This window comes from Cajanus cajan, chromosome 6, assembly GCF_000230855.2.
Source record: "Cajanus cajan strain Asha chromosome 6, NIPB_CcT2T_4, whole genome shotgun sequence".
Classification (NCBI taxonomy): domain Eukaryota; kingdom Viridiplantae; phylum Streptophyta; class Magnoliopsida; order Fabales; family Fabaceae; genus Cajanus; species Cajanus cajan.
The window spans coordinates 43,882,685-43,905,505 of record NC_138522.1 but is presented as its reverse complement, the minus strand read 5'-3'; the positions used below and the strand labels follow the sequence as shown (position 1 = coordinate 43,905,505).

Below are 22,821 nucleotides of genomic sequence, written 5' to 3'. Positions count from 1 at the left end.
GAATTATAAATAATAAAAAAAAAAGCCCAATATTTTTTTTGAAATAATAGAAAAGAAAATGTCAAATTAATTTCGATTTTTAATCACAAATAAAATAAAGTTTAAGTGGATTTATATATCAAGTTTCAAAGTTTTACAAAAACTAGCCTTATTATTATTTTATTTTACAAAACTGCGTGGTAAAGCGAGGATATGCGGTCCAATTACCTAATAATAAGAATTAAGAAATGAAGGAAACTAAAAGCTATATTTCTATCCTTGTATAATGTGATTGACCGTTTCTTCACTCGCACGCCATTATCTAATACACCATATACCAAACAATGTGGCGACCAAGTAAAGAGATTTGAAGAATGCTTTCTCTCTAGGTCAAGGAAACTAATCCAATGCATTTTAAGCCCTCAGACTATCCATGTTCTGTTGGCAGATTGCTGAGTAGTACAATATAAGCACAAGCGCTGTGCTTAAAACCAGCCATTGGTACCTTATAAAAGCCATTCTTTCATCATTATAAGATAAATTCTCAACCACTCTCTCAAACTACTCTCAATCTGTTAGATTTTCATTTCTTGTTCAGCACTGCTAGTACCACCATGCCATCACTAGGGGTGCAACTTAGTATTCAAGATAATCATGTATTTAAAATCTTATATGTTTCCTTCCATCTTAATAATTTTTCGCAGTAGATGTTTATATGAAATTTTTCTTTAGATATGAGTCTTTGCTTTGCTTCTAAAATATCAGCAGAAGTTTTGATTAATTCAAATTCATATTTTCTAGGTGGTGATCGATAATGGCATACTAAAAATCACCTTATCAAATCCTGGGGGAATTGTGACTGGAATACAGTATAATGACATCGACAACTTGCTTGAAGTTTTGAATGAAGAATCTAATAGAGGGTATACATGCATTACAAATTATGGAACTTTCTTTGGTATTAATTCCTCCAGTAATATACAAAAATCTGTTCGTTTGCAACTTCATGTAGGTATTGGGACCTTGTTTGGAGCTCACCCTCTAGTACAGGAACCGGTGGTACATTTGATGTGTATGTCTGTTTTCTTATCTTAATTTCTTAATGTTTTATTTGCATGAACTGCTTCAGCTGTGCATATTTTAATTTTCCTCTTTCTACTATAACCGTGTATCTTCACGAAATTAAGTCACATGGTTATTGTGATACGTGATTGCAGCATCAAAGGAACTACTTTCAAAGTTGTAGTTGAAAACGAGGACCAAGTTGAGTTATCCTTCACTAGGACGTGGGACGTCTCTCTCGAGGGCAAGTTGGTTCCTTTAAATATTGACAAAAGGTGATTATTAAGTGACACCAACCATTGTCCATTATTACGTTGTTAATTAGATGGTGACACTAAATTGAAAAATCTAACTAGTATCATGAATTTAACTAATGTGTGATTCTAGGTTCATAATGCTTCGTGGTTCTTCTGGCTTCTACTCCTATGCAATTTATGAGCACTTGGGGGAGTGGCCTGCTTTCAATCTTGACGAAACAAGAATTGCTTTCAAGCTTAGAAAAGACAAGTAAGCATAGGGTTAACATGTTTTGTGTTTTGTCCTTTTTCATGCCACTAGTTATTGTTATTCTTAGTCTCAAAGAATAAAGAGTATATGATCGGTTAACGTGGTGGTGGGTAGGTTCCATTATATGGCGATGGCAGATAATAGACAAAGAAACATGCCTCTTCCAGATGATCGATCGCCACCTAGGGGCAAAGCCCTTGCCTATCCAGAGGCAGTTCTACTAGTCAATCCCATCGAACCAGAACTTAAAGGGGAGGTATCTTATTTAGTTCACTGTTTTTAATTAACACTTCCATTTTATATGAGTATATCATCAAATAAAAAGGGAAAAATGTATTATTTAATAGGATAATTCTATTCCACAAGCACATTATTACAATAACTTTTATAATTAGGAGACAGATAAAATAAAGGAGAGAAGTATAGATAATGGCGTGTCTAGCAAAGTTAGAGAATAAACTAGCTCAAAGTTTAATTAATTAGTGGTTGAAAGTTGATAAGTTAGTTAATTAAAACTAACTACTGGAAGCTATGGAAAAAGATGTGAAAGTGAGAGTCTTAGGCTATGATTGGTATAATTGTGAAAAATTGAATGTTTCAATAATTGATTACAATTGAAAAATGGATTTTTGTTTGACTAAAACTACCAAAAAATTGATTTTAAAATATTTAATTTCATTTGAATACAACAAATCAATTTTTATATAATAAATGAGCAATATGAGAAAATTGTTGAAAAATAATCATAGGGTTCAAATATTCAAATACATAAAAATAACTTATTTTCTGGAATTTTTTCCCCCAAATTTCGGCTGTTATCTCAAATATATAATTTATCTTGCAAGTAACTTTTTTTTTTCTAAATAAAACAGTTGAAACGAGAAAAAAAAATGCTAGTTTATGCATTTAAAAGTTTTATAACAAAAGCTATACTGAAAGAGGTAATATTATTCTTCTTAGTGATGTATGAAATAATAATTTTGGGTATCATGGTTTGGCTTACGTGTAGGTGGATGACAAGTACCAATATTCGTGTGACAACAAAGATAGTCAAGTTCATGGATGGATCTGCATGGATCCTGCTGTGGGATTCTGGCTAATTACTCCCAGCAATGAATTTCGATCTGGTGGACCCCTCAAACAAAACTTAACTTCTCATGTGGGGCCAACCACTCTTGCTGTAAGTGCTGTCCTACTCACAAAAAAAATATTCTATATAAAATTGTCATGATTTTGGAGTCTGACTTTTAGAATGTATCTTTGCTCCAAATTAAACAACGTAATCAGGTGTTTCTGAGTGCTCATTATAGCGGAGAGGATCTGGTGCCTAAGTTCAATGCTGGTGAGGCATGGAAGAAAGTTTTCGGTCCAGTTTTCATTTATTTGAATTCTCCATATGATGGAGGTGACCCCATTCAGCTATGGGAAGACGCTAAACTACAGGTTTAATATTACTTTATCTATCTAAGTATATATTTCATTTCATGCACCATGATTTTCTACCATATACATTTCACTTACAGATGTTGGTCCAAGTTCAAAGCTGGCCTTACAGTTTTCCTGAATCAGAGGATTTCCCTAAGTGGGACCAACGTGGTAATGTTAGTGGCAGGCTTTTGGTTAGAGAGAGGTCTGTTCTTGCTAAATTTATCTTTTAAGTTTCTGGCGATTTTTTTATGATCTAAATTTTGAAAATTAATTAAGAGAATTACCTAAACCTGATAGTAAAATTGACCGAGCTAATTGTGACAATATTAGTGCAAGTGCAATGGAATAAGATGCAGTTTGTTTTAATTTAATTAATTCCATTTTGGTATATATAGGTATATAAACGATGACTATATATCGGCAAAAGGTGCCTATGTTGGTTTGGCTCCACCAGGAGGCGTGGGATCTTGGCAAAGAGAATGCAAGGTGAGTGAATATATTCTTCTTAGTATGCTCATTTTCATTTTCAGTATAATGTACCATTTTATGAACATTTTACGCCTAAAGAAATGCCATTAGCTTACGGATATATATATTAAATTTTAATTGTTATCAGAACTATCAGTTTTGGGCTAAAGCAGATGATGATGGCTACTTCTCCATCAGCAATATACGTGCTGGCGACTACAATGTTTACGCGTGGGTGCCTGGTTTTATTGGTGACTATAAATATGACGTTGTTATGAACATAACAGAAGGTGTTGAAAATCACAATTCACAACCAATTTTAGTATTTTTCTTTTAAAACCACTGAAATTTTTGTATTTGTTTAACGTGAAAACAGGTTGTGAGATCGACCTTGGTGATCTTGTGTATGAACCTCCAAGAGATGGTCCAACATTGTGGGAAATTGGCATCCCTGATCGCTCAGCTGCTGAGTTCTATGTTCCTGACCCAAATCCCAAATATGTCAACAAACTCTATGTTAATCATCCTGACAAGTTAGTCACTTTACTAATTAAATTTATTATCGAAAGCCAAAATTGATTCTATTGGACCATATTAATTTGAATTCCCATATAAAAACTTGCAAATTGACCAAAAAAAAATTATATATAATTGTCATAGTGGATTGCAATTGGCAGGTTTAGGCAATATGGATTATGGGAGAGATATGCAGAACTATACCCTGACAAAGACTTGATCTACACAGTTGGTGTTAGTGACTACACCAAAGATTGGTTCTTTGCTCAAGTTACCAGGTAAGGACTGTAGTTTCAGAATGGGTTTTTCTTTACGAAATTATTATTAATGTGTAACAAAGCATTGTTGAATTTTACCTTTGGCTCCGCATTTTCAGGAAAAAAGATGATAATACATATCAAGGAACCACGTGGCAAATCAAGTTTCAGCTTGCTAATGTGAACAAAAGCAGCACCTATAAACTGCGAGTGGCTTTGGCATCAGCTACATTTTCTGAACTTCAGGTAGCATTTCTTAATTTCATTAGTCTAATTAAGATTTATCATCTTAACCTATGTTTTATAAATACCAATATATATTTACAATTTTAGGTTCGAGTTAATAATCCAAAGGCAACCCGTCCTCTATTTTCAAGTGGGTTGATAGGAAGGGATAACTCGATTGCTAGGCACGGAATTCATGGACTTTATTGGCTTTACAATGTGGACATAGCAGGCACACTACTTGTTGAAGGAGATAACACCATCTTTTTGACACAGAGTAGAGGCAATGGTCCATTTCAGGCCATTATGTATGACTATGTTCGTTTGGAAGGTCCACCATCGTCTAGCTTCATTAACAAAATTTGAGAAGGTTCTCTGTTTTAATCAAATACGAATGAAAATATATTCACAATTAATAGTGTTCTGAATGAATGAAATTTTCAGTTTCTTTGTAGATTCACTAGTTTGTACTTGTTTGGGTCTTTAGTCTCAGTTGTAACCTAGTCTCTTGAACTTGTGATTGCAAGATATGTTCTAAGTCAGTTGTATGATCAACTTTTATCAGTATTAAAATAATGTTTGATAAAAAAAAATATCAATTTTAAAACATCATATAATTATAATGGACAAAAAAATGATTAGATTACTCCATTATAAATCTGTTCAAGCCTTCATTTAATTTGAAATATAGTCTTGTATTCAAAACACAAAGGATTATAATTATTATAACATGTCTTTTTTTTTATTTGTATAAATTATAATGTCAACAACAAATTTTCAACTAGGATTATGAGTATACTATTTTGACATTTTATTACTAAGTCAATTATAGTGGTTACAGCATATCATTTATATTATGAGTATATTATATAACTTGGACTAATATGGATTGTTTACCGATATTAGTTGGCAAAATAGATGCTAATCATACACTACAATTTTCCAACTACGCACAATAGATGCTAATCATTATTTTTAGAAAAAATTACTCAAGACGCAAGAGTAATAAGTGCACCTCCGTTGGTTTAGCACAAAGGAAGAAAATAGATAACTATAATTTTTTTTCAATGCTTTGCTGAATATAAAAGCACTATCTTTTCATTATAATTGTGACTTCAACCATGAAGTCGTATATTGCAAGTTCACTTCAAATTCTCACAACTCACTAGCAACTTTTATTTCAGAAATTGAACATTGCCATTTTTGGTTTCTAACAGATACCGATATTTTATTTTATTTTTGATTTCGAATCTTTTTTTTCGGAGACAATCTTGATGGAGACATGGTTGCTTACTATAAATGTGGATAGCTCTCCCATTTTATACTATCAATGAATTCACTATGACACAGGTGGGGTTGGTTAGCCATGACCATCTAGTATAAAATCAGTCACATTAATTCTCATGAATTCTTTATAAAAAAAATTAAAAAGAGGGAACACACACACACACACACACACATATATATATATATATATATATATATATATATATATATATATTTAGTGTTAGCAAATATTTTTTGATTCTCTGATAAACCTTATCCGTAGTTCTGTGGATTAATATGTGGTTTTCACGGTTCTAAACTTGCAATTCATATGGCAACCCGTGAGCAACTGTTACAGAAAAAGAATTGGTAAAGAAATGAATGTTTTGTCTGTGGTTGAATTAAACCAGTCCAACAATATTCTTAGAAGCATTTTTCCACATGACTATAATTTCTGTCTTTATTTCATGTTACCAAACTAATAGGATTAAGTTAACTCTTAAGGTCTGAATTTATATTAAGACTCTCTCACTTCTCCTTTTTTAACTATCACATGCTTCTATTGTCAACCAACTAGATTCCTAAAAGCCACCACCCTCATGACAAAGTCAAGCTAAATACTTTAGTTGTTAAAATACAAACTACCTACTTATGGTTTATAGGTTTGGTGGTGAATATGGCATTATGCATTTATAAATTTTCGTTTTAAAGGTAAAGATATATGATTTTTATAAAGTAAGATATCATAATAAATTATTGTCTATATATTCACATGTTGAAAAATCTAAATCATATTTTTTTTATTATCAACAACTAATGTTATAGTACTCTATTCTGTAAAAAAAAACAAATGTTCTCAATTAAAATGCATCAATGTCTTTAAAAAAATAAAATGCTTTAAATGTTAATATTTTTCCCATATGTGACTTTTATACATTTGTGCAATAATAAATGAATTTAACTAAAATGTACTGATATAATTTTTTTTCTTCATATTATCGTACAATCACATTTGATCAAATAAAATAAAATTTTTAGATTCTAGTAATAATTTTTTTAAAACCTATATTTAAAATAATTTTTTTATCATAACTACATAAAAATTAATAAAAGTTAAATTCATCATAAAAGGTAATTTGACAAAAGTAACATATTTTTTTTTAGAATTACAATAACAATAATAAAATGTTAACATAAAACATCGTATATACTACTTAATCTCACTACTCACTCTAGTGGTTCAAAAGTGACACAGATTATAAACCATTTGGTTGGCTTAATTAATAATTCAGTATTTTCTTTGACACTTGCCTCTTCAATTAAAGTTGATACTCTTAAAGGAGCATTTCCCTTTCGTAACGTTTGTGTTAAGCCTGGTTATGGAGATATAAAGGGCTTGTGCAGATCTCATTCATCCATAAAAGAAAAAGAGGTGTTGTAGATAAATCGACAAGGACAAGGAATCCGAAAGTAACGTTTGTCATCAAGCAAAGTCCCCACGTAGCAAAGCCTGAACAAGGAACATGAACTTCACCAATCGCTTCAGCTTCTTGATGCTGCTTTTCATTCTGGTTCTGGGCTCTGCTACTAAACCAGGTTCCTCATCTTCATACCTTGTTCTCTTTCACTGAAGGCAATTCTGCCACAACTCTTTTTTTTTTCTTTCTGCAGTTGAATATGTTTTTATTGTCCAACAAATTAAAAACATAAGAAATAAAAACTGCATCATGCCACCATGATTTGTATTATTATTATGAAAATAATGAGTATTAGCTAAGATATGTGGAACATTTCAAGGGACTAATTTATAGTGTGTCATCCCCAGGAGTACGATTGGATATTCAAGATAAACATGTAATACACTTCTGTAATGGCTTCTTCTCTAGCTATATACATTTTATTTATCACTTCAGGATGGCATTTCAGGGGCATAAGCCATTGCTTTTCTCAATTTTTATTTTTTTTTACATTTAATTTTTGTTCGTTCTGCCCAGGTGATAATGGATAATGGCATAGTTCGGGTCAACTTATCAAATCCTGAAGGAATTGTCACGGGAATTCAATACAATGGCCTCGACAATTTGCTCGAAGTTCTTAACGAAGAATCTAACAGAGGGTACAGGAATTATATTTAAATGTTATTCAGAATGTATATATATTAATCTCTGTTCTAGGACAATTCACAAACTCTGAACATGCAATGAATAATGTCCAGTGTCTAGTGAGGCTCATCTAGCTAGCTACTTTGGTTCCTACAACATTCCCAATCTGAAATCATAGCCCTGAATTGATTTTTTTTATATTCCTTTGGTGTAACCAATTACCATTGCGTGTAGGTACTGGGATATCGTATGGGACCAAGGTGGTGAAAAAAGAACAGAAAAAGGAAAAAAGGGAAAGGGCACACTTGACAGGTTTGATTCATGAACCTTGGTATAACTGTATGATATACAATATTTTTGTATAATTTTGTGTTTTATAATTAAGAGAGAGAGAGAATGTGAGACAAAATATAAGAGGTGAGAGAGAAAAAATATTACTATAAAGGTAATTTATGAATAATATGTGTTAATTGAATAAATGGGGAATGATGAACAGATTGGAAGCGACGAATTTTACGGTAATCGTGAAAAATGAGGAACAAGTAGAGCTATCATTCACGAGAACATGGAATTCCTCTCTTGAGGGGAAGTTTGCTCCACTCAATATTGATAAAAGGTTGTTGTCTTTCAACCTCCCTCTTTACTTTTGGAAGCAAAATTAAATAAATTAAATAAGGAGGAGGTGGAGTATAATTTGTTGCAGGTTTATAATGCTTGCTGGTTCCTCTGGTTTCTACACCTATGCCATTTATGAACATTTAAAGGAATGGCCAGCTTTTGATCTTGACAATACTAGGATCGCATTCAAGCTTAGAAAAGACAAGTATGTAATTTTTGTTCCATATTTTGGTTCCTCGGAAACACGTATTTTATGTTTCTAATAATAGTGGTGTTTTTATGTTTCACTCCAAAAGGTTCTGCTACATGGCTGTAGCAGACAACAGACAAAGATTTATGCCTCTGCCTGATGACCGGTTACCGCCAAGAGGTGAAGTTCTGGCCTACCCTGAGGCTGTGCGACTTGTTGATCCTCTAGAACCTGAATTCAAAGGAGAGGTATGCCTTCTGTTTTGCCGTATACATGCTAATAACGAATCATGTGGCCACAAAACCTTTTATAGTATAAATATAAAATTATTTTATTTTAATTTCAAAGCTGAGCCATATGATTTGGAATTTTATTGTCCGAGACTTTATTGAAATTATAAGCCCAAAAGTCGAAAGCAGTAACCTCAAACATGCGACACTTGTTTTGGGCCCGTTGCTTTGTTTTGAAAGCAGGTAGATGATAAATATGAGTACGCGTGCGAGAGCCGATACAACCACGTTCACGGTTGGATACACCTTGATCCATCCAATTCCACTGGATTCTGGCTAATTACGCCAAGTTATGAGTTCCGATCTGCTGGACCCCTTAAGCAATATCTTACTTCTCACGTGGGCCCCACCACACTCTCTGTAAGACTTTTACATTTACTAATTACTAGTACCATCTTTATTTCTCATCTTGTTTATTGGTCCAATTGAGAAGAAAAATCATTCAAATCTAATGGTGAATGAATCTTTATACGGAGAAATGAATCAGGTATTTCATAGCACGCATTATTCAGGGGTGGATCTCATAATGAAATTTGGGCCCAATGAGCCGTGGAAGAAAGTCTATGGGCCCATATTCATATACCTCAATTCTCTATCTAACGGGTTCAGCCCAACCCGCCTCTGGGAGGACGCCAAACAACAGGTATGCCACTATTATAATTATAATTTGTCTTGTAAATGCACATGCATTAGTTTAATTTAAAATTACGGGAATAAATGTTAAGGTTAGATTCGTAGTCATTTGTGTATTTTAAAAATTGTTCCGGTCAAAGAGTGGATTAGGGTTTCTTCCTAGGTTAAGTCTCAGAGTCAGAGTATTCAAAAGTGTAATCTGTCTGCTTAGCCTTAGGGTTTTAGGTTTTATACTTTTTTATTCATGGGCCCTATGAGCGCGGAGATTTTCATGACTGTTTTTATTTGAAAGATATTTGGTAATTAAAGGTGGGATTTTGTCCTTGATATCGGATCAGCATCTGTGTGGGAAAGTTGGATCGGATTCTGATCGAGATAATGCATTGCGCAAAAGGTCAGATTGGATTTTTGACCGAGTTTGCCCATGTAGAGGGATCAGATCGAATTTTGACCGAGTGGACCCATGTAGAGAGGTCAGATCGGATTTTGACCGAGTGGACCCATATAGAGAGGTCAGATCGAATTTTGACCGAGTGGACCCATATAGAGGGGTCAGATCGGATTCTAACTGGGACGGTACACTTACCTTCCAGTCCTGAGCCTGTAAGGCGAGAGGGCTTAGTTGGCCATACATCGGATCAATACCTATGTAAAGGGATCAGATCGGATTCTAACCGGGACGGTACACTTGCCTTCCAGCCCTGAGCCTGTAAGGCGAGAGGGCTTAATTGGCCACACATTGGATCAATACCTGTGTAGAGGGATCAGATCGGATTCTAACCGGGACGATATACTTGCCTTCCAACCTTGAGCCTGTAAGGCGAAAGGGCTTAACTAGCGATGAGGTCGGACTATCACCGAGACGGTACACTCCCTGAGCCTCTAAGGCGGCCAAAATAGAAGTCATGGAGAAATTTGTATAGGGTTTTGATGCTGCCACAACTTAAGTAAAATTTCTTCATGTTGATCTTGACCTTAGAGGCCTCGGATATTTCAAAGAAATTGTGGATGGTGAACTCATGGATCCCCTAGAAGATGATTAGAATCGCTTGTTATTCATCGTAGGCTCTTTATTTTTGTATGAACTATGCACTACTTTTAGCTTTTAGATGAATGCTACCTATTGACTTGAATGTTTTTGGTTATTTAAATTATAACGTTTTGAGAAAACGCGTCTCTCATCCAAATTTTGACGACAAGGCAAAGAAAAAATGACCAAGTTAAACATGTTTTTGGAACAAATATACCTCTCGTCCAAATTCCGATCTCATGAAAAATGAGGAAGAATGATCTAAGTTCAAACTTTGTTTTTGTGCAGAATCACTAGCCGTTTGAAATCCGATCCCCTTTCATTCTCAGTATATACAACTATGTCTCCAAAATGTCGACCTCACAATGTATGAAGAAATCAAAACCAAGTTAAAAACTTCTTTCTTGGTATACAACACCAGGTCCCCAAAATGCCAACATCATGATTAATAATGAAGAAATAAAATCGAGTTAAAAACTTTTTTCTTGGTATATAACACCAGGTCTCCAAAATTCCGACCTCACGATGTATGAAGAAAATAAAACCAAGTTAAAAACTTTTTTCTTGGTATATAACACTAGGTCTCCAAAATGCCGACCTCATGATTAATGAAGAAATAAAAACAAAGTTAAAAACTTTTTTCTTGGTATATAACACTAGGTCTCCAAAATGCTGACCTCATGATTAATGAAGAAATAAAACCAAGTTAAAAACTTCTTTCTTGGTATATAACACCGACCAGGTCTCGTAAGTGCCGATCAGGTCTCCAAAATGTCGATCAGGTCTCCAAAATGCCGACCTCGCGTAAAACGGAGAGACACATCGTCCAGATTCCGATCTCTTGTATAATGAGAAAATAATTCGAGTTATTTATACTCGCCCAGTCGTATTTTTACCGATCAATCATGAGTTTTGGTCTTCGAGTTATTTATACTCGCCTAGTCGAATTTTTACCAATCAATCACGAGTTTGGTCTTCGAGTTATTTATACTCGTCCAGTCGGATTTTTATCGATCAATCACAAGTTTGTCTTCGAGTTATTTATACTCGCCCAGTCAAATTTTTACCGATCAATCACGAGTTTTGGTCTTCGAGTTATTTATACTCGCCCAGTCAGATTTTTATCGATCAATCACGAGTTTTGGTCTTCGAGTTATTTATACTCGCTCAGTCGGATTTTTACTGATCAATCACGAGTTTTGGTCTTCGAGTTATTTATACTCGCCCAGTCAGATTTTTACCGATCAATCACGAGTTTTAGTCTTCAAGTTATTTATACTCGCCCAGTCGGATTTTTACCGATCAATCACGAGTTTTGGTCTTCGAGTTATTTATACTCGCCCAGTCGGATTTTTATCAATCAATCACGAGTTCGTCTTCGAGTTATTTATACTTGCCTAGTCGAATTTTTATTGATCAATCACGAGTTATGTCTTCGAGTTATTTATACTCGCCCAGTCAGATTTTTACCGATCAATCACGAGTTTGTCTTCAAGTTATTTATACTTGTCCAGTCGAATTTTTACCGATCAATCACGAGTTTGTCTTCGAGTTATTTATACTCGCCCAGTTGGAAGGGAACCGATCAATCACGAGTTTTGTCTTCGAGTTGTTTATATTCACCCAGTCGAATTTTTACCGATTAATCACGAGTTTTCCTGCAAGTCAATCAATTTGAATATAATGATTTTTATTATTTGATGGTACCTCATTAAACACCTTTTTAGCATAAAACCCTCTCACATTTTTGTAGGGATAAAAATACTAAGTTAGGAAAGAGTGCACCTAATACAAAACGATCAACTAACTATAATGTTCCCATAAATAACTTGCAGCGGACCCCATGCTTCCTCCACAAATTAACATTTGAGCACGAAAGTCCATTAGATGTTGACTAGGATCCTGTGTCCCGTCAAACGGTTTCACCTGAGGTATCCTATGATCTCTTAGGATGGCCTTAGATTCAATCGCCTCTGAAAACGGTCTAAAATCCCTCAGAACTTCCGTCATACTATCTTCTTTCGCTGTCCTCATATTAGCCGCTATCATGGCCTACATCTCGTCGGCTCGTCGTCTGATCTCCTCGTTCTCTCGCTGAATGGCCTCCTCTCTCTCTGGATCGTGCATTCTCCTCTCTCAAGCCATTGATCAATGCCATCATCTCCTCCATGGTAGGGTGTTGTGGGTCGTGGTTGGATGTGCCGCCTCTCGCCATAGTAGAGTGTAAGTTTTTCGTCTTACTTGGGGCGTAGGAAAAGTTTCACCGTAGCCCCACGGTGGGCGCCAAAATGTTCCGGCCAAAGGGTGGACTAGGATTTCTTCCTAGGTTAAGCCTTAGAGACAGAGCATTCAAAAGTGTAATTTGTCTGCTTAGCCTTAGGATTTTAGGTTTTATACTTTTTTATTCATGGGCCTCATAGGCCCTATGAGCGCGGAGATTTTCATGACCGTTTTTATTTGAAAGATATTTGGTAATTAGAGGTGGGATTTTGTCCTTGATATCAGATCAGCGTCTGTGTGGGAAAGTTAGATCGGATTCTGATCGAGATAATGCACTGCGCAAAAGGCCAGATCGGATTTTTGACCGAGTTTGCCCATGTAGAGGGATCAGATCGAATTTTGACCGAGTGGACCCATATAGAGAGGTCAAATCGGATTTTGACCAAGTGGACCCATATAGAGAGGTCAGATCGGATTCTAACTGGGACGGTACACTTGCCTTCCAGTCCTAAGCCCGTAAGGCGAGAGGGCTTAGTTGGCCATACATCGGATCAATACCTATGTAAAGGGATCAAATCAGATTCTAACCGGGACGGTACAAAAATAAATTCATTTTTTTGAATTATTGGTGTCGTTGTTGTTACGTTTATTCGTTCAAGTCATATTCCACCTAACGATTGTGTCAATTAAGTGTACCCACTCTTAGACTTTTAGTTTGAATTTGAAATAACAATAATAATTGCAGATGGTCAATGAAGTTGAAAGCTGGCCCTATACATTTCCAGCTTCCAAGGACTTTCTTTCATCTGAGCAACGAGGTAAAGTTCAAGGTAGATTGCTTGTCCGAGATAGGTAGGTATCATTTGCTTAACTTTCATGTTCGACAAATTATCAGACAGCGATGGTTTATCAGTTATCACGTTGATTCTAAGTTCTAACGTACTCAAAATGTGTAATAATAAAATGTGTAAAAATATTTTTCAAGACGAGAATATTTTTGTCTTATCACTCACAGTTTCAAATGTGTCAAATAATAATTTAAACCTGTATAGGTACATTAGTGATGCATTCATCCCAGTTAGTGGTGCTTATGTGGGACTAGCAGCCATAGGAGAAGTTGGATCTTGGCAAAGGGAATGTAAGGTAACATTTTAACCACTTCCTTGTACCATTTGAATAAAAACAACAACATGGAGACACTAGGGAAAAAAATGACACGTTTATTACTTCTCAACATTCAACAGGGTTATCAATTTTGGACCATTACTGATGATAAAGGCTATTTCTCAATTATTAACATACGCCCTGGGGACTATAATCTCTACTCCTGGGTCACTGGGTTCATTGGTGATTATCAATTCGATAGTGTCATCAATGTAACTTCAGGTCTTAATAGATTTCTGAACCTTTTTTTAAAGTTCTAAAGTACTATATGGTATTGTTGTTATAAACCCACTTATTTGACAAATATGTAAATAGGTTGTGATATTAATGTGAATGAGCTTGTTTATGAACCACCAAGAGATGGCCCTACGTTGTGGGAAATAGGCATGCCTGATCGTTCAGCTGCTGAGTTCTTTGTTCCTGATCCAAATCCCATGTACATTAACAGACTCTATGTCAACCATCCAGAAAGGTAGCACTTGAGTACAATTTGTCATAACTTCTTCATTCATACTGTAAAGTTATAGTTATACACTAGCTCAATATGTCAAATATTATCACTTGAACCTCCATTTTAGAAAAAAAATGAAAATTTTATGTCCCTGTAACTGGCAGGTTTAGGCAATATGGCTTGTGGGAGAGGTATGCTGAATTGTATCCAAAGGAAGACCTAGTTTACAATGTTGGCATTAGCGACTACAGAAAAGACTGGTTCTTTGCTCAGGTTACCAGGTGTGTGATTTTTCGTTTCTTGTGCCAATGCCAATATGTCTTCTTTTCATATTTATTGAAAGCACTATTTTAAGAGAGTTATAGGTTCTCCTTCTGTCCCAGTCTCTCTCCCTCTGAGTATTGTCTCAAGTTACTTTCCTTTGTTGATCCGCAGGAAGAAAGACAATAACACCTACCAAGGAACCACATGGAAAATTAATTTCAACCTTGATTGTGTGAATAAAAATGGAACCTACACATTGAGAGTGGCTCTGGCGTCTGTGCATTCAGCTGAATTAGAGGTACAAAAGTGTCTGCTCAATAATTTTGATATAAACAAAAATTGTGCAATGCATGTAAGTATTTATCTTGCTAACTACACCTATTTTTTTTCTTTTGGGAGGGTAGATTCGGATAAACAATTTAGAAGCAAATCCACCTTTATTTTCAAGTGGAGTAATTGGAAAGGAGAATACGATAGCTAGACATGGAATTCACGGGCTCTACTGGCTATACAGCATTGAAGTAGAAGGCAATCTTCTTGTGCAGGGGAACAATACCATTTTTCTAACGCAAGCAACAAACACAAGTCCTTTTATAGGAATTTTGTATGATTATATTCGTTTAGAATACAAACAATGAAGATCAATCATAAAGTATTATTCTTAAGAATATTTGATTGGAAAATGTCATCAATTTATCTAACTAAAATCAGTGGAAAAGTAATTAATTCATCAGCAGATTGATTTCAAAGGCAGATCTGTTCTCTGTTATATATGCATGCAGATGAAATACGAATTTTATGTCATGAATCATGATATTGTCTGTGTCAATGTTAGTTTTAATTAAATGCTGTACACTAATCTTAAACATTAATAATTTTGGAAGGTAGTGAGTACTTAATTATTTCCACAAATTATTTTTAAAAGCAATGTCGTTAACATTTGAAGTGTCAATGTATTGGTGGAAGTTTCTACTTTTGCTTTCGTTGCTTATCCTGAATAAAATGACTTGTCTATACAGATGCATTTGCGCAAAGGGCAAAACTCTTACAAATTTTTTTAGGTATTTTTATGTTGTTTTTCAATTAAGGTTATGATTTATCTTTAGTGACCTTTTATGCCTGAACCCAATGATTCAAGCAAAAGCTAAAAGATCCTGGAATAATATATATGGGTGGATACTTGACTGGTGACAATTCGAAGAATTAGTTCTCTGTTCTTTATGATGGACTCCAATCACTTTTTCTCCAATAAATTGCATGAAATACTTTCTTTTTTTTTAATTTCATGAACACGGTCCATGTTGTATTACAAAACTTATAATAAAAAAATAGTCCATATTTGCATGACATAATTTCTGCTAATCAAATATTATTTTAATATTGATAAGAATTGATTTTGTGAATATTTAATTTATTTTTATATATTAAGATAAACTTTACAACTATTGAATTAAGAGACTTGGTTAATTGCATGAACTATTTGATGTTAACAAACTGGAGCCATTACTGATCCTGGAGGAGTTCAGTTCAAATAAAGCACAAGGGTCATTGTTGATTGATATTTTTCTTATATGTAAACTTTTTGAAAGTATTTTCAGTGAACTGTTTATGCTGATTTTGAAAACTTTAATTTCCTCCAGTTCATGAATGAAGTATTTTTTCAAATGATGACAAGGGCCCTCCCAGGCTTGTGTAAGAAAACTGAAAAGTGCAGGCAGTATTTTGTTTTTTTTCTTCATAAATATAGTGGAAGTGGAAGATTTTTCCCTGACAAATTAAAGGAACTCAAAAAATAAACTTATTGATAACTGCTAGGCTGGAATTTCCAATAAAAAAATGTATTGGTATGTTAGTCTCACATGTACGGTTTTCTGTTAATTTAACATGGAGCCGAATGAGATTGCAGGGTGGTGTTTTTGAATATTCACTTGTAAACTTGAATAGGTATACGTTGTGTGTAACTTCAATTGTCAAGATGATCTATTATTTTGGTCTATGGGGTGGTAGATGGCAGATTTGGGACCACAGGGTTCGGAGCATCTGCATGATCATTTAGCTGCGTATCCAGTTAAATATCATTTAAGTCTTTTTTTAAGTCAAATATTATATAACATGGACAGTGGTTTTTATTAGGGAGTTCATATCCTACCTTTATTTTAAACTCGATACGTTCGAACAATTCCTTTTTAAGACTCCAATGACTTGCTACAACGATTTATCCTTACTAATATATTTATTAAGTAGTCTACCAGGTATTTATGAGTCCAATCAATTACTATATAACAAGTGTTTAAATTTTTCAATTTACAAGAAATTTTTCATAAGACTTAATTAAATGTTAAGTAGAGATTAATTAGAAACTATGTGGTTCAAGATTTCGATAATTTTTTCTTGTTTAATGCTTTTAAAAGCACCATAACCAACCATACATACTTTTTACTATCCTGAATATCATATCATCATCTGATGCTTTTTCCTTGGATTTGTCTTATATCACCGAATAGCAAGAATCAAAATTTTATTTGTTGCGATGTAGGTCAGGTCTTGTGACCGATAGTAGTATACTTAGTAGTACACATGCAAGGTTCGTGGAAACTACGTATAAGACTTGTATATTATTATATTAAATCACAAAATGATGAAAGAGGAATGCAAGAGCAAATGTTTTGATCATGGTTTAATAGCTCAATAGTTGTGTCAAAGTTGAGAACATTGTATTATAATTCAGTCACGAGATTTTGGTTTGGGGGTAAAAGGACATATTTGTTACTTGAATCCAAAAGTCTTTAGGTTACTTGTTTAGTAGCACAAATAAAGATCAGGAGAATATAAAGAATAGATAAATATAAAAATATGATTTTAGAGACATATGTGAGATGGCCAATGAATTGAGTTTGATGAGTTGTGATAATCTAAAAATTGATTGTTACAGAACTCCCAATTTTATAGGAACATCGAGATTTTTTTTTATTCTTATTATCATTAGGGGAAAAAAATTCTGTATGTTGCTAATGTTCTGAAATGTGAAAGTTAAGAAGTAATTATAAGGTATACAATTATATTTTGACAAATAATAACTTTTATTTAAATTAATAAAATAAAATTTAAAAAATATATAATTACCATAATAAATAAAGGATAAAAATATCTTAAAAATTATGGACATGAAAAATAATGAATTATCTTTATATTATTATTACTATTATTATTATTATTATTATTATTATTATTATTATTATTATTAAACCATACTCCAATAACAATTTATTACTCTTAACCAGATCCATCAAAATTAAGTAGTGGAAAAAAATTGACATTAAGATGTTAAGTCTAAAGAGAATTGACAAATGAGTCAAAGTAAATTCATCTTCTATTTCTACCAAAGCACAAAAAGATCTAGATGAAAAGGCCAAATTTTTAGTAGAGAAAAGCAAGATTATGACTAAATTAGCATCAATCACATCACAATATGAGTTTGAAGAAAGATTAAAATTAATTCAAGTTATGCAAGATCCTTCGGTGAAAGAAGAAACTGAATCCTCCGACTATGTTTTTACTAATCCCTTTAACATGTTTGATTAAGTTCAAACAAGATTTTGAAGATGATTCTGACAAAGACAAGACATAAAGATAAGATGTTCAAGACTTTTAAAGATGTTTCTGCCACTTACAAGATGCTCCTGCCATTTCACAAAGACAAGACATAAAGATAAGATGCTCAAGATTTTCAAAAATATTTTTGCTACTTACAAGATGCTCCTGTCATTTCAAAGATGTTCATGCTACCGTCAAGATACTTCTGTCATTTTCTTATCTATAGATCTAGACTAGGTTCCTTTTGTAATAATGTTTGTACTATATTTTGTTTCCTATCTATGCCCTTAATAATTTAGGATTATCAATACCCTTATGTGTAAATTAGACATGTATGACTTGCTATAAAAAGAACTTTCCAATATATGTCATGGCATCGAGAATTTTGAGATAATAAAAGTTTTATCTTACTACTTTCATCATCGTCGTGTGCATAAAACACTGTCATAGTTCTTAGTACTTTCTTTATGGAAAGTGGAGCGTAAATAATTTGCTCAGGTTAAAATAGAATTTTAGTTTAGTTTTTTCTCTTCTTCTAATTTTAGTCGTTTTAAGTTAAAAAAAAATAAGTAATTTGACCTCTTCAAGTATCTCTATTAAATTAAATTTATTTTTTCTTAATTTACCATATTAATTAATTAATTCGGTGACATGTAACATATTGTGAAACATGCCATTTTGACAAATATTTGACAACATTAGTACTGAATACTGGTTGAAAGATCAATATGATCTGGTAAAATAATTTTTTAAAATTAAAAAAATACTAATTTGATACAAAATATTTATATGAGAGATCAACATTTCATTTTGGATAATGATATTTTGTATACTCAAATATTTCAATGATACATCACATTTCTCTCTATCTTTCACTTCCCGTCACATTTTATACTGATTAATATATCACTTTTCTCTCGTGTATATTTTAGCTCATATATTGTGTGTCCAAGAAATATTTTCCTTCTATTTTAGCCTTTAGTTTTGGCATAAATATTATTTTTCTACTTATTTTAATTAAATTGTGGGCTCCCAGCAGAAACATTTTCTTTCTGAACCACAAAAAACCTGGAAAGATTATGACCGTTAGTCAAAGAGCATCTAGCAGTGAATTTTTTCAGTGACCTGATCAGAGTTCATCAGGCGGTGTATCATTTCATTCAATTTTCAAAAGAAGAAAAAAATGGATAAAGTTATATTTACGGAGGTGATTTAAGAATATCATTATTGAATATTATTTTTGAAAATTTAAAAATATTTTCGATAGAATTTTAATATTTTCGGGAATATTTTAAAATTTTAAAATAATTGAAATAAAGAATAAGTTGAAAAGGCGAATCAAAAGTAATTGTTCACCTATTTCACGCTTACCCTTTATTTTTCCTTTTTTTCATAAAAAAATTTGTAACACTTACCCTTTGTTTAGTTGGAGTAAAAACAAAATAAACACAGGCAGGAAAAAATTGGTTTTATTCAACATTTACTGTTTTTTCTCTTCAAGTTTTTAATAAAATATTAATTGATAAAAAAACTATTAAGAAAAGTATGTTTAGAGATTTTTATGTAAATGAAAAAGGAAAGAATAAAATAGTAGGTTCCATGCAAAAGATGCTTTCTTTCCACTTTGGAAAAAGGCAAGAAAAGTGTTCATTTATCATGAAAAGACATAAATATCCTTCACTAATTCTCATTTCAATACATTGATTTTATTATTAAAATACTATTTACAATATTTTATAAATATGTATTTTCTTTCTTCTTATTTTCTTTTCAACAAAACAAATTCCATTTTCCTTTTTACCGAACAATTAAAAATTATCTCATTTTTTTATATTTCTTTTCTTTCACTCAATTATGCTAACCAAATAAAATTCATTATTGATATGAATTTTTTTATTTTTTATTATAAAAATTAACAAATTCATCATACCTAATGATTTATGATTGAATAACAGTATAAAATGTATAATAAGACTCAAATTTGATACATTAAAAAGTAAAAAGTCAGATTCTAAAACTTTGAAATGGATAACAAGTACACTCATAGTGATTTGAAAAGTATTTGTAATTATTCATATTTTTAAATTAGAACGTAGGACAAAATTGACCCAATTTAATATTGAATACGTTTGAAATTTGCACATAAAAAATTGTGGGCGTATATAATAATATAGGAAAAAACATTGAAGAAATAAAGATTTGTTTAAAATAATGATGGTATGTTTGTATGTGTGGAAGGTGAGAAATAATTGAGAAAGTGAGGAAGACAGAGAAGGGGTCTCCGTATCCCATACATGCACAGAGACACAGGTGCAGGATCATGTCGCTCCCGTCCACGTGCTTCTTTATGACTTGCACTTCCTCTCCCATTCCCACCAGCGTCGCTACTCTAGTATCTCAAAATCAAAGAGAAAATAAAAAGCAGAGAAAAGGAAAATGGAGTTAAAAAAATTAAGTCACTTTATATTCTGTTGTGTTCGGACTTCGGAGTAACCAATCCTATTTGGTAACTAAGCTATGCTAAGCGGTAACATACAAATATTGGAGATTGATGGAGTTGGTGAATTGTGAGTAACAAATTAAGACTTTGAAATCCAACCCAATAGCCATCTTTTGACTAACCCTTCTTCTCTCTCCCTCTCCCCATGCCCATGCCCATGCCCCTCTTCGATGACGCTGGAGAACCTGCTGAATCCCGTGATCTCAGAAACACTTCTCGAATTTATAAACCCTCTCACATCGTGGGCCTCGCTCATAATCATCTCTGACGTCAGATAGAGCAGGTCCGAAGGAAGCACGTCGCTCCACCGCTGCTGGACCCCCAATGGGACTGGGACTGGGACTGGGCCTGGGCCTGGGCCTGGGGAGACAATGATCCTGTGCTCCAACCTCCGTTCCACGCTTGTCCTATCTCCCTCTCTCTCCGTCTCTTGCGTCAACAACATCCCGTCTTTTCTCGCACTCGTACGCACAAAACAACCAACGCTCTCGTTGTTCTTCTTTCTCGATGTGGCGCTATCCAACGACCTTCGAAACGACGCCGTCCACCTCCGGCTCTGCTGCGTTTCTCTCTCCCCGACCGACGAGTGCCTCCGATGAGACTCCACCATCTCCTGCTTCTCCAGGTCCAAGCCCGAACGCACGCTTTCTCGCTCGTTGCTTCTCTTCTTCGCATCCTCCACCAGAAGCACGTCCTCCGGATCCACGCGGTACCGACACAGAGGACACGTCGAATGCGCGTCCAGCCACGTGTCCACGCACTCCACGTGGAACGCGTGCTTGCACTTCGGCAGCAGCCGGAGGACCTCCGCCGCCTCGAACCTCGTCAGGCAAACGGCGCAGTCCAGGCCCTCCTTCTGCCCGCGCAGCGCGCCGAATCTGAACACCGGCAGCGACTCCACCACCGACCGCTCAATGCCGGAGTTCTTCCTCCCGTCCAAAGGCGCCGCCGCCGTCCACGGCGTGGCGTTTCCTCCGGCGGCGCCGTTGCAGTGCTTGATGTAGAGGAGCATGAGGGAGGTGAGGGAGAAGAGGGTGGTCAAAACGCAGACGACGACGGGTATGCCTGGTCGGAAGGGCGTGGCGGGGCCGTGGGTGTCGGGCGGCGGTGGAGCAGTGAGATTGGGAGCTGGCGGCGGCGTTTCTCTGGCATGGGAAAGGAATAGAATGAGAATGAGAATGAGAACGAAGAGGGTGAAGGAAGGGCGACGAGTAACAGCAGTAGCCATGTGATTAGTTGAAGAGGGTGGGTGACGCTCTGCATTAATTTTTAATGATGTGGAGTGGACAGTGGACTGTGGACAGTGGACTGTGGACTGTGGACAGGGGAAGCTCTATTTTGGGGGAGATTCTATGGTAGGGATTCAGGGGAAAACCATACAAAAAGACAAAGACAAATACCTATTACTTCTCTTCTTCTTCTTCTTATTCAATTCATTAATTATATACTAAATAAATACACCTCCTTACATACAATATACATAATGTTTCCCCCTAAATTATATTTAATGCCTTTAAATCTTTTATTTTATGATACTGTTTTTAAATCATTTCATTACTAATTCTCCCTCCCTTACTTTTTATTTTTCTTTTTATCTAATTTTTTAAACAGTCTACACAAAATAATTAATATGTAATATATAATAAGAAATATTAAAATCATTCTACCAAAAATACATTTTTTATCATCCTATATACATACAACTCTTTTTCTTTTTTTTTTATCGATATTTAATAATATTTCTAAAAGGTTGTATCTTGTAATTCTTTTTCTAAATACTTTTAACTAATTAATATTGTCAGGTAAAAGTTAATGAGATAAATTCTTTTTTTACGATTTTATAGAAACAAATTTTAGATATTAATTAACGAGATTAATGATCACTCCTTGTCACGGTAAAAAAAATTATGTTGTGAACCAATAAAAAATTATTATAATATAAAATTAAAAAAATAATAAAGCTTACAATATAAATCATGTGATATGTTATATATGTTTAGTTAATTAAGAGTAAAAAAGTCTTAAACAAAAATAGAGATTAAAGATTGTTACAAAAT

At 34.1% G+C, this 22,821-nt stretch overlaps 3 protein-coding genes across 4 annotated transcripts; 2 read left to right on the top strand and 1 right to left on the bottom strand.

The window, feature by feature from the left end:
• Nucleotides 1-475: 475 nt before the first annotated feature.
• LOC109815726 (uncharacterized) lies at nt 476-4,896 on the top strand. The gene is made up of 15 exons (XM_020380522.3): nt 476-635; nt 781-902; nt 992-1,051; nt 1,197-1,316; nt 1,429-1,548; nt 1,663-1,804; nt 2,558-2,728; nt 2,836-2,991; nt 3,072-3,178; nt 3,372-3,462; nt 3,593-3,734; nt 3,821-3,977; nt 4,122-4,238; nt 4,337-4,463; nt 4,551-4,896. The coding sequence occupies exons 1-15, from the start codon at nt 594-596 to the stop codon at nt 4,806-4,808; spliced, it is 1,932 nt and encodes a 643-aa protein (XP_020236111.1). The 5' UTR covers nt 476-593; the 3' UTR covers nt 4,809-4,896.
• A 275-nt stretch (nt 4,897-5,171) lies between these two features.
• On the top strand, nt 5,172-15,400 carry LOC109815718 (uncharacterized). 2 transcript variants are annotated; one of them, XM_020380513.3, is made up of 16 exons: nt 5,172-7,304; nt 7,534-7,562; nt 7,703-7,824; nt 8,045-8,122; nt 8,307-8,426; nt 8,514-8,633; nt 8,725-8,866; nt 9,092-9,268; nt 9,396-9,551; nt 13,537-13,643; nt 13,844-13,934; nt 14,036-14,177; nt 14,271-14,427; nt 14,571-14,687; nt 14,842-14,968; nt 15,075-15,400. In XM_020380513.3, exons 1-16 carry the CDS (start codon nt 7,232-7,234, stop codon nt 15,306-15,308), a joined length of 1,992 nt encoding a protein of 663 aa, XP_020236102.1. In that variant the 5' UTR covers nt 5,172-7,231; the 3' UTR covers nt 15,309-15,400. The 2 variants fall into 2 exon arrangements, with proteins under 2 accessions (XP_020236102.1, XP_020236101.1); XM_020380512.3 differs by having other exon boundaries at nt 9,089-9,268.
• Nucleotides 15,401-20,706: 5,306 nt separating this feature from the next.
• Nucleotides 20,707-22,189, bottom strand: LOC109815724 (RING-H2 finger protein ATL43). The gene has a single exon (XM_020380520.3). The coding sequence runs from the start codon at nt 21,990-21,992 to the stop codon at nt 20,844-20,846; it is 1,149 nt and encodes a 382-aa protein (XP_020236109.1). The 5' UTR covers nt 21,993-22,189; the 3' UTR covers nt 20,707-20,843.
• Nucleotides 22,190-22,821: the final 632 nt, after the last annotated feature.